The sequence below is a fragment of the Taudactylus pleione genome, unplaced genomic scaffold (genome assembly GCF_031769625.1).
Source record: "Taudactylus pleione unplaced genomic scaffold, aTauple2 ptg000478l, whole genome shotgun sequence".
NCBI lineage: Eukaryota > Metazoa > Chordata > Amphibia > Anura > Myobatrachidae > Taudactylus > Taudactylus pleione.
In genome coordinates this window covers 4,179,024-4,191,072 of record NW_028284880.1, presented here as the reverse complement: position 1 = coordinate 4,191,072, position 12,049 = coordinate 4,179,024, and the positions used below count along the sequence as shown (strand labels likewise).

At 45.6% G+C, this 12,049-nt stretch overlaps 1 protein-coding gene across 1 annotated transcript in view; it reads right to left on the bottom strand.

The window, feature by feature from the left end:
- LOC148503037 (putative N-acetylated-alpha-linked acidic dipeptidase) overlaps positions 1-12,049 on the bottom strand; it is a 64,813-nt gene that overhangs the window by 36,344 nt on the left and 16,420 nt on the right. Inside the window, exons 5-12 of the mRNA XM_088449034.1 lie at positions 11,903-12,028; positions 11,105-11,291; positions 10,121-10,214; positions 8,675-8,773; positions 7,546-7,631; positions 7,090-7,209; positions 6,557-6,639; positions 3,342-3,405 (exon numbers count right to left, since the gene is read on the bottom strand). Of these exons, the coding sequence (XP_088305160.1) occupies positions 3,342-3,405; positions 6,557-6,639; positions 7,090-7,209; positions 7,546-7,631; positions 8,675-8,773; positions 10,121-10,214; positions 11,105-11,291; positions 11,903-12,028 (859 nt within the window). The remainder of the gene's footprint in view (positions 1-3,341; positions 3,406-6,556; positions 6,640-7,089; positions 7,210-7,545; positions 7,632-8,674; positions 8,774-10,120; positions 10,215-11,104; positions 11,292-11,902; positions 12,029-12,049) is intronic.

The following is a 12,049-nucleotide window of genomic DNA, read 5'->3' as shown; positions in this document are numbered from 1 at the left end:
CTCACCTTCTCGCTACAGCAACCCAAATAATCTAATTCACATCTCTCCCACAAACACTGTCCCTCTATCCTGTGCCCTCTGGAATGCCAGATCAGTATGTAACAAACTCGTACCCACCCATGACCTTTTCATCTCTAAAAACTTGCATCTCCTAGCCATTACTGAAACCTGGATTTCACCCTCTGACACCACTTCCCCTGCTGCTCTCTCCTCTGGGGGCCTCATCTTCTCTCATACCCCTCGGCCTGGGGGTTGCCATGGTGGTGGGGTAGGGGTCCTTCTATCCCCCGGTTACTTCTACCAACTCCTACCCTCTGAACCATCTCTTACTTTCTCTACATTTGAAGTTCATGCTATACGCCTCTTCCAACCAGTTCACCTTAGAGTAGCTGTCATTTACCGTCCCCCTGGCCCTCCTTCCAATTCATTGACAACTTCGCTTCCTGGCTTCCTCACTTTCTCTCCTCTGACCTTCTCTCTATTATCCTAGGTGACTTCAATATTCCTATTGATATCCCCACAGAAGCCTCTGCCTCCAAACTCCTCACCCTCATGTCTTCATTTGGTCTCTCCCAATGGACCTCCTCACCCTCCCATGTGAGTGGGCATTCGCTTGACCTGGTCTTCACTCACCGTTGTGATATTTCTGATTACTCCAATTCCCCATTCCCCCTCTCAGACCATCACCTTCTCTCTTTTAACCTATCCCTCTCTCCTTCCCTTCCTCTACCTCCTAAGGCCACTATCACTAAGCGTAACATTGACGCTATTGACACAGTTTCTTTTTCTTCCCAGCTTGACTCACTTCTCTCCCCTATCCTCTCTCTCTCCTGCCCTGAACAAGCCATTTCTCTATACAATACCTCCCTTACTTCTGCTCTGGAGTCTGTTGCTCCGGCAATCACTATTCACCCTCGCAGATTTACACCTCAACCCTGGCATTCCAAATGCACCAGATACCAGCAAAAGTGTTCGCGAACTGCCGAACGACAGTGGAGAAGATCACGCTCTAAGGCTGATTTTCTCAATTTCAAATTTATGCTCTCATCATACAGTGCTGCCCTTTCCCTCTCTAAACAGTCATATTTCAAGAACCTCATCTCCTCTCAGTCCTCAAATCCCCAACGTCTCTTCACCACCTTCAACTCCCTCCTCCACCCACCCCCTCCTCGCCTCCCCTCCTCACTCTCTGCCCTTGATTTTGCTACCTACTTTACATCTAAAATTGACTCCATACGTCAGGACATCATATCCCACCAGTCCCCCTGCTATCCACTTCAGCCTCTCTTCCCATATCACCCCTCTCCTTCAATTTTACCAACTCTAACTTTCTTCTCCCCTGTATCTGGAGAGGAAGTCATGTCCCTCATACAGTCCTCCCCCCCTTCCACCTCCCCCCTTGACCCTATCCCTTCATGTCTCCTCCGCTACCTCTCTCCTTCTGCCTGCTCCCATCTTGCCCACCTCTTTAATCTCTCCCTATCATCAGGCACTGTCCCGTCTGCATTCAAACATGCCCTTGTCTCCCCCATACTAAAAAAAACAACCCTTGATTCTAACACTCTCTCCAACTACCGTCCCATCTCTCTCCTCCCTTTTGCTTCCAAGCTCCTTGAGCGTGTTGTTTTCAAGCGCCTTACCACCTTTCTTTCCTCTCATTCCCTCCTTGACCCTTTTCAGTCTGGCTTCTGCTCTCTCCACTCCACTGAAACTGCCCTCACAAAAGTCAGCAATGACCTCCTTGCTGCTAAATCCAAGGGCCACTACTCTCTGCTCATTCTCCTTGACCTTTCTGCTGCTTTTGACACTGTGGACCACCCTCTCCTTCTGCAAATCCTTCACTCCCTTGGTCTACGTGACACTGCCCTCTCCTGGCTAGCCTCCTACCTCTCTGACCGATCCTTCTCTGTCTCCTCTCATGACTCCTCTTCTCCCCCACAGCCTCTTGCAGTGGGTGTTCCCCAAGGTTCTGTTCTTGGACCTCTCCTTTTCTCACTCTATACATCCTCACTAGGTGAACTAATCAGCTCTTTTGACCTCCAATATCATCTCTATGCTGATGATACTCAGCTCTACCTTTCCTCCCCTGACCTCTCTCCCTCTCTCCTCACTCGTGTCTCAAACTGTCTCTCTGCCATTTCTTCCTGGATGTCCCAGCAATTTCTTAAACTTAATATGTCTAAAACTGAGCTTATCATCTTCCCTCCCCCCTACGTAACCACACTTCCCACCATTTATTTATCAATTGATGGCACAACTATCTCCTCTAGCCCCAAAGTGCGCTGTCTTGGAGTTATCCTGGACTCCTCCCTCTCCTTCAAACCACATATGCAGAATCTCTCACAGTCCTGTCGCTTTGATCTTAAAAATATTTCCAAGATTAGACCCTTTATCACCCAGGATGCCACTAAAACCCTCATACACTCATTGGTCATCTCCAGATTGGACTACTGTAACCTTCTCCTATCTGGCCTCCCCAAATCCCTTCTCTCCCCTCTCCAGTCTGTCCTCAATGCTGCTGCTCGGCTCATCTTCCTCTCAAAACGCTCTGCATCTGCCTCCCCTCTCCTACAAGCCCTACACTGGCTCCCCTTCCCCTTTAGAACGCAATTTAAGGCTCTCACACTCACTTACAAAGCCCTCAGCCATTCCTCTCCTATTTACATCTCTGATCTCATCTCCCTTCACTCTCCTGTCCGCCCTCTTCGTTCAACAAATGCACGCCGCCTCTCATGCCAATTGATTACTTCCTCCCACTCCCGCCTACAAGATTTTGCCCGCGCTGCACCCCACCTTTGGAACTCTCTCCCGCTTCCCATCAGACTCTCCACCTCTCTACAATCCTTCAAACGTGCTCTCAAGACCCACTATTTCATCAAAGCCTTCCAGCTCTCATCTTAACTTGCTGCTACATACTCCTCTCTCCCTGCCTACCCCATCTGTTTCACCCCTGTCTGTCTGTCCCTCCCCCTTAGAATGTAAGCTCCTATGAGCAGGGCCCTCTACCCTCTTGTGCATCTCCTTACTATACCTTAATCTACTTCTTACTCTCTACCAGGGCACCTAACACTTGGTTGCTTTGCATTGTTGCTTATCTGGGTGTTATGGTCGTGAATGTAGCAATGTATATTATCCATGTCCTGTAATGTATTGTACTGTACTGTAAGTCACTGTAAATCAATCTATTTGTTTATGTACTTTGTAAGGCGCTGCGGAACACTTGTGGCGCCATATAAATAAACGATGATGATACATAATAGTACACATCACACACACTGTACTTACCTTCTACAGAGGAATCTGCATTACATAATAGTACACATCACACACACTGTACTTACCTTCTACAGAGGAATCTGCATTAATATAAGCAACTGCTCTTTTCTCCAGTATTTTAACATTTTCCTGCAAACATAAAACAGTACTAAAATTAAAAGAAAACAAATCGGTAAGTAGTATATCATAATAATAGACTAGGGGGGAGATGTATCAAATCTTCGAGAGAGACAAAGTGGAGAAGTTGCCTGTAGCAACGAATCAGCTTCCGACTGCTTGATACTATAGCTGTCAGGTAGAAGCTGATTGGTTGCTATGGGCAATTTCTCTGCTATAGCTCTCTCGAAGGCTTGATACTGTGGGCTTTATTCAGAGGCGGCCGTACGGTCTACGACCGCACGGCCGCCTCGATGTTTGTCCAGTGCGCATGCGCACGAGGGAGCCGGCTCCTTCGTGCGCATGCGTGAGACCCGCTACGACCGACAGCGCCGGTCGTATCGGATCTCTTTCCAAAGGGGGCGAGCTGTCGATGTTGATTGACAGCTCGCCCCGTTTGGAAGGCGGGCCGGGGGGGTGGCAGCCCAAACGGAGGCGTTCCCATGGGAACGCCTGCCGTTTGGGGGAGGCCCCACTGACATCACTAGTGATGTCAGTGGAGAGCTTCCGGCTCTGATAGAGCCAGAAGCTCTCAGGGGCTTACGACAAGTGAGACCCTACCCTAGTGTCTCGTCGTAAGCCCCGATGGTCGCGATGGTCAAGGACCATCGCGACCATCACCCTAGCGGTCGCTAGAGCTGTGGGTGTAAATCCACAGCCTAACGACCGAAACAGAGGCGGACGGTCAGGATGCAAGTGGCCGCCCAGTTTCTGAGCGACCGCTTGCATCCTCCGACCGCCTCCGAATGAGGGCCTGTAAATCTCCCATTAGGTTGGTTAAAAGTTGTAGTAATAACCATAGTAAATATTAATGTGCAGTAACTGCACTAATTCTTCTTTCTGGATTGTAGATGAATTGCAGAGACAAGTTTACATCTCCTTAAACAGTCCTATAAAACCACAATGTAACTGGAACTACTGTGCTCCCAAGTGAGCTTTCTCCACTTTATTGGTATTTCCCAATATCGCAGTGTGTGATCCAAAGTAATGCAAATAATCTTAGTAGCAAACATGACCTGTTAGTGGTGCCATGTAGAAGTGATAAGGAAAGAATTTACATATATTTTCAACCGGATGCAGTCACTATGACGACAATCACAATGTTGACAGTTGTCAAAATGGCGAAATGTTCTATCTGCAGAATGCTGACATTAGGGTTAGGCTGCGGGAGGGAGGGTTAGCGTACACACCGCAGATGACACCGCCGGAACTCCTCATCAGCTGACCACCGGGCAACAAGACACTCCCGAAGCAGGTAGGTGAAGCCACTGCACCACCTGGACTATGACCATGTCAATATTCTCATATTGACGTTATGAATGGCGTTAAAACAAACACAAGCAGTATCCAACAGTGCAAGACTTCTCAAACCGTATGTTTCGACACTTAAGTGTGTCGCCAGTTGGTCCCTGCACAATGACAATGGGGTGACAAAGAAAAATAATATAAAAAAAAGGGCGGTTCCCACTGGACATCTCCGACCAATCTGCAGAGCAAGGGGAGGAGACTGTGCTTTCCTGCTCTTCCTCCTGTTCCATGATGTGCTCTGGCCAATCAACAGAGCACGGGGAGGAGAGTGTGTTTTCCCCCCTCTCTCCCTGGCCAATCAGCAGTGCAAGGGGAGGAGACTGTGCTTTCCCGATCTTCCTCCTGCTCCAGGATGCGCTCTGGCCAATCAACAGAGCAAGGGGAGGAGAGTGTACTTTCCCTCTCTCCCCCTGGCCAATCAGCAGTGCAAGGGGAGGAGAGTGTACATTCCCACTCTCCCCCCCTGCTCCACTGGATACTATGCGGGTGGTCAAAACAAAGGAGATGTACTAAGGCTTCAAAAGTGAAAAAGTGGAGAGAGATAAAGTACCAACCAATCAGCTCCTAACTGCCATTTACCAAGCACAGACTGTAAAGTGACAGTTAGGAGCTGATTGGTTGGTACTTTATCTCTCTCCACTTTATCACTTTCAAAGCTTGGTACATCTCCCTGAAAGTCCCATCCGCCCCCCGACTTCCTGCAGCATCAGAGAGGAGCTGGGAGCAGGCAGCCACAGCAGTGCATATGTCTCAGCATCATGACGTCTGTCACAGAGAGGAGCCGGGAGCAGCAAACTCAGTAGGACGGAGACTAAGAGGAAATGATGAGGAAAGGAGTCCTAAAGGCTTAACACTGCAATGGTAACGTGGTAGAAAAGGGGTGTTTGGGATGTAAAGGACTGCGGGGAGTGTGTGCTAATGTTCATTTATATTTATTTTTATATCTTTAAAATGTTGTATCATGTACGTGGATGTTACTCTTTAGTGTGTCACACAGGATTTTTTTTTAGAACCATTGTTTTAGTGTATCAATGTGTGCATATTATATAATAATAATAACATATATTATGGGCCTGATTCAGCAGTGCACGCAAATGCAATGCTCTACGCAGATTCCCGATTATCGAAAATCTGCGCATGCACAGGACCCATTCTATTAGTGTGCAGAATGGGTCCTGCGTAGTCGAACGCAGACCCTTTAATGCCTCTGCCTGATTGACAGGCAGAGGCATTTAAGGGGCGGTGCGGGGTAGGCCAGTGTTCACAATACAGGGGGGAGTGGTAAGCCCAGGGACTAGTCGAAGCAGTTTACAGAACTCGCAAGCCAGCCAGTCTGAGTAAGCTGAGGCTTACTCAGCTGGCCGGCGGCCCGGCACCGTCCACCATCGCGAGCAAAGACCCCTGATGGTCGCGATAGTGATCCCAGCCTGCGACCTCCGTCGCAATGCTGGGATCGCAAATGCAGCAGGATGATGCACATGAAGAATCAGGACAAAATATGGGGAGGAGACAGATTAATAATACGATCAGGAAGGGGAAGGTTTTTTATCAAGTCAGCTGGAACATTTTTTCTAAACAGCAATAGCACCATTGCCACCAAGGCGACTAAAAGCATAAATATCCTTTGGCTCTTTAAGCTAAGAAGTTCAGCGCTATGACTGTAAGCACGATTAGTACAAACACCCTACAACGTATTTTCTTCTCCTTTTTCTCCACAAAGTGGATATTTGTTTTAGGGATTATATGATAATTCTCCACCTCTTAGAGTAAATGTCAGCAGCAATCTGTATTTATCAAGAAACTATACGCGCGTTACCTCAGCCCATTCTGTAGAGCCTAGCAGGCCAAACTCCTCTGCATCCCAGCTGGCAAACATCAGCGTTCTCCTCGGCCTCCAACCTGAACAATATTTACAAAAGTATGAATTACTGTATCCTCCTGTTTAGCTCAAGTAGTCAGTGACTGCCAACAGGATGCGAAATCAGCATCTATCATCATCAAGGTACAGGGCCTGATTCTGAGTTCCCATAATGTGATCGAAATTGCTGATGTCCACACCCAACGGAATGCTAATGCGGCTATACACCCGTATTACAGACAAATTACATTACATTCAAATTTATGCAATCACATCCCCACAATCCCCCGTCAGCAAGACCAGCCGTCATCACTATTATTAGCACTCGCTCTATAGTAGGTGCAGGGAAACCATCTAAATTTCGCATGACTCAGTAAAGGACCAATTCTGTTTCGCCTTTTTGCTTTCTGTACCCTATCTTTTTTAAAGGAATAAAAAAAGAAACAATTGCAAAAACAAAAATAGTTAAAAAAAAGTCCATGAAATATTACCTTGAATTTTCAACTTCCCCGCACTTCTGACAATTTCATTCACTACAGCTGCTCCACTTTGTGGGTCAATCCCTCCGAATACCCAGGAGTCCCTATGGCCCCCAAGGATGACATACCTGTCTAAGAATGACATGAGTGAGTTTGATAATGCGGCACAGAGTTACATTTTATCAGCTCATTACAGACATTTTTGAATGTCATTTAGCCCAGGACACAGATTAGGGTGGAGGAGGTGGCCATTTTGTAGAGTGAACCATTATTTAGCCTTTGGATTGAGTAGGAACAAGTGACATCCCTAAGATCTGAATCCCAGTCGCCATTGCGACCACTATACCTATGCCATGATTATCTGGCACACTGGCTAATTTGACTTCCGCATGCTCAGGACCCTGCTGAATTGAGCAAATGTTAGATTTACAAGATGTGGAAAGAAAGGTCATAATGTTCCACTGTCACCTGGCTCCACGGCGCCTGTAATGGTCCCGATAACGTTATACACTCTCCTTATCTCTGTGTAGGTATGGATGTGCATTCTGACCCTCCTGTTCCAATGACAGTAAAACATATGGGTTCATTTGTAGCACAAATTAGTGATATTATAAATCATTACCGAAATAAAAACCAAGTTACCTGAAATATCGCTATAAAACTATGTACTTTATTCCAGTTAAGTTACAAGCAGTGGTGTATATACATGGAATAGACAAAGCCACATTTAGGGGGTTATGTAATAGCCTGCGAGATGCAAGATTGTTTTGAGAGTCTGGCTGTATTTTTAAAGCAGCAACCTGATTTAGCCTTTTAAAATGATGGCCGCTTTAAAAATACATCCCGGCTCGCAGGAATTTCGGCAGAGGCTGTTTGTTTTAGCCATACAAATGATTAATAACAACAACAAAAAAACATACTTACCTCCTCTCCCAGAAGGTGCAGGAGACTCACATTTTCCAGTAGGGATGTGCAGGCTCGGATTAGTTCGGATTTTCCCGCCAAATTCTGATTTTTCCTGCCAAAAATCGGGTCTCAGAAAGAGGCAAAACGTCATCTTTCATGGACAAACATCATCATTCCTAGTCCATGAAAGATGATGTTTGTCCATGAAAGATGACGTTTTGCCTCTTTCTGAGACCCGATTTTTGGCAGCAAAAAACAGAATTTGGTGGGAAAATCAGAACTAATCCGAGCCTGCACATCCCTAATTTTCAGGGACTCCCACGGAAGAGTGGGTGGATTTCCCACATCCTGTCCACTTCCTAGTGAAGTAGCCAGGGTGGGGAGATAATTCTGGGAATCCCGGGTCTGCATGGAGGCTGCAGGACTAATATTATGTGAATCACCTAGTTTTAGCCGCACTTCTTCCCCACGGACATACATTTTCCCATGTCAGGGCCTAATGATTTGGAAACCCAGCCCGACCCCTGAAGCGGTCAGCTCCATATCCTCTCTAGAATCTCCTTTAGCAATCGAGTGGGAAAATCGGTTTCTAGATGTGCTGAAGGCATTTGAACTCCACACAATAAATGTTTGATTTTTCCTCAGCACTCATCCTATAACCAGACTGGATATAAATAAATGTTTTGCTTACTGTGTCGCATGACTGTCTGTGTACCCAGGACCGATATTGTAGGACACGTTTAGACTTCCTTTCCAAGTGCTGTTCGGTGCAGGAGCTCCTCCCATGTTTCTGTAAATGGTAAATGTGCAATACTTATCGTTGCGAGTATAGGATAATAAAGCAGTCAGATGTGAGTCCTGTTTTCATATAGAAATTGATGTTAATATGAATCATCACAGTCTCCATTAAAGAGCATCTATGTAACTCCCAACTACAAGTCCCTAAAACTCTATGTAGTTGTATTAACTCGGGTGAGAGATGTATACTAATCATAACAATGAATTTGTTGGCATTTGCATAATATGTACTAGGAAAGGAGGAGAGGGTTAGGCACTAGGAGGGTTAGGTTTAGGCACTAGGGGGAAGGTTAGGGTTAGGCAGTAGGGGGAAGGTTAGGGTTAGGTAAAAGGAGAAGGGTTAGGCACTAGGGGGAGGGGCACTAGGGTTAGGCACTAGGGGGAGGGGCACTAGGGTTAGGGTTAGGCACTAGGGGGAAGGTTAGGGGGAGGGGCACTAGGGTTAGGGTTAGGCACTAGGGGGAAGGTTAGGGTTAGGCAGTAGGGGGAAAGTTAGGCACTAGGGGAAGGGTTAGGGTTAGGCACTAGGAGGAAGGTTAGGCTGAGGCACTAGGGAAAGGGGCACTAAGGGAAGGGTTAGGCAATAGGGGGAAGGTTGGGGTTAGGCACTAGGGAAAAGGTTAGGCACTAGGGGGAAGGTTAGGCTTAGGCACTAGGGGGAGGGGCACTAGCGGGAGGGTTAGACAATAGGGGGAAGGTAAGGGTTAGGCACTAGGGGATAGATTAGGCTTCGGCACTAGGGGGAGGGGCACTAGGGGGAGGGTTAGGCAATAGGTGGAGGGTTAGGGTTAGGCAATAGGGGGAAGGTTAGGGTTCGGCACTAGGGGAAGGGTTAGGCACTAGGGGGAGGGTTAGGGTTCACAATACTTATTGCCTGAAGCGCAGCAGGACTATGGGGTGTAAAATGGACTAGGGCATTATTACTATATGGTGCATAAAATGAACTAGGGCAATATTATGGGGCATAAAATATATAACCACTGTGGAGAGAGGTGTCTCTCTAGAAGCATTGGCGAGGGGCCCCTTGAAAATGTTACTATGGGGACGACAAAGTTCTGGCTATGCCCCTGCCAGCAGCTTTTGGTCATATTTAAGGCCTTTGGAAATAAAAACTACCCCCTGCTCTGATGCAAAACACGGGAAAAAAGTCAAGAGGCTGATGAAATAAAGTCACAAGAAGACATGTACTATCCAATGCATTAAGGTTATATAAGATGTATGAGAAATGTTTATACCTCTTTCCTCATACATCAGTAGATTAACATATAAAAAGTTCAACCTTTTCTAGATATCGTTAATCAATATTATGTAATAACAGTTCTTACACCTTGATGCTTACCGTAATAAAGTCTCAGCGTCATGGTAGCCTATAGGGTGGACAGGGATTTTAGGAAGCCCCACACCATCCTTTACATCAGATCTGTAAGTGTATTCTGTTAAAACATAGAATTATTATTGTGTATTACGAACTGGATCATATTGTTGTTGTCCCTACAGCGGCTAAGAATGAAGAGGTCGTCACAACACAATTTATTTCATAGCAGAAAGAGAAGAGTGCAATAGGGTGTAACAAGTGTCTATTATAAAAGTTATCATATATCAAGAAAATATACTCTGCGTAACTACGGCTACATTTAGGTAAATGGACAGTATCAGTTTGGAAAGTTTTTACTCTACCTGTTCACTGCAGAGTGATGTGACAAATAATTATTTAGCAGTAGATAATGATAAAGATAAATGATAGTTAGAAGCCAATTGGTTTCTGTAGCCGCACTTCCACTTGTCCTCCTCAGAAGGTTTGATAAATCGACCCAGGAGTCCCTGACTGCACTTGTTCCATGAACTGCTGAAGGAAAGTTCTGGCTAATGGTGAAAGCGTAATCTCTGAAGAACAATATTTAGAGGACTGAAAATCTATGGAACCCCACAGAAGGTTCTAGGTACAGGACCAGGTTCTCCATGTACCATGGACAGCTCTGGTCAAAGTGGGTAAAAGCTATGATGGGCATGGAGGTAAATGGGACATCTTGGCTATTTATAGAGCTCCTAGTTAACATTGCTTTTATATATCAAATGGGGAGAATACACACATACACACTTTCAAAAATGATACAATAGCATAAACAAAAATGAATGGGCGGCAGATGGTTTAGCTTTTATTTCCCCTTATTAGGTTTATGCAAGTAGAAGAAGGGAATTCCAATCACACTGCTCTAGGCAATTGGTGTATACCCACCAAGTACCTTCTTGAATGGATTATACTGTACATCAGTGTAGAACCCCACCACTAAAGACTCAACATAGCTAAAGATCCTGAACTGACCTTTAGCAGGATAACCTGGGGTTAGAGGGTCTCCTGCCCCATTCAGGTTCAGGACATTTCCACGTTGGGCGCCACCACCTGGCAAGTTCCAGCCATCAGGATAGGGCTCTACCCCGGGGGCACAGTAATCAGCCGGATCGGAATACAGGATAATCCCTTTGGCTCCTGCCTTTTCTGCATTATTAACCTTGGAAAACATTAACAGAATTTAGTTAATGTTTTAGAATTTATTAAAGTGACTTGCAGGGCAATCTGGAAATGTTGTGGATTTTTCTCACATTTCAGGCATTTATTTTCATTTATGTTATGTTCTCTTTATGATAGAATGAAATGTGTTAATCAATGTAATAATAAGTTGTTTGTCTTTATTATAATTATTTAGCATTTATTTTGATCTATTAAGAATGGCCATCGATGGGTAGCAACCATCAATGGTTTTCTGCCGGTGGTCAATAGTGGAGGTCCAGTAGTACTCTGCTATTGATGGCATTTTTTTTCTGGAGCGCTGTCCATGGCGCATAGCTCCAACCCCAACTTTGCCCACTTCTCCAATTGTCCCGCCACCTGCCGTGTCCTATCTCCCATCAGTCAGAGATGCTGTGTGTGATGTCTATAGATGGTTTTCTATCATCCATGTAAACTACCGATGGCACCATCAATAGAGACCATAGATAGTAAGCCATTTGATGGCCATCCCTACAAGCTACACCTTTAGCAGCACATAATATAACTAGGAAAACATGTAAAGAAATATAATCTAGGTTGGGAGGGAACATAAAGAAAAAGTTTGATACTTACTTTGTTTCCTCTAAAGATTTTCCCATATCTGGCAATAACAATCTTGTCTTGGACACTGATGCTCAAAACCCGCTCTAAGAGTAGAAAGTCTTCAGTTCGTGCATAATTAACATAGACTAGTTCTCCCTGTAGCAAAAAAATAACATA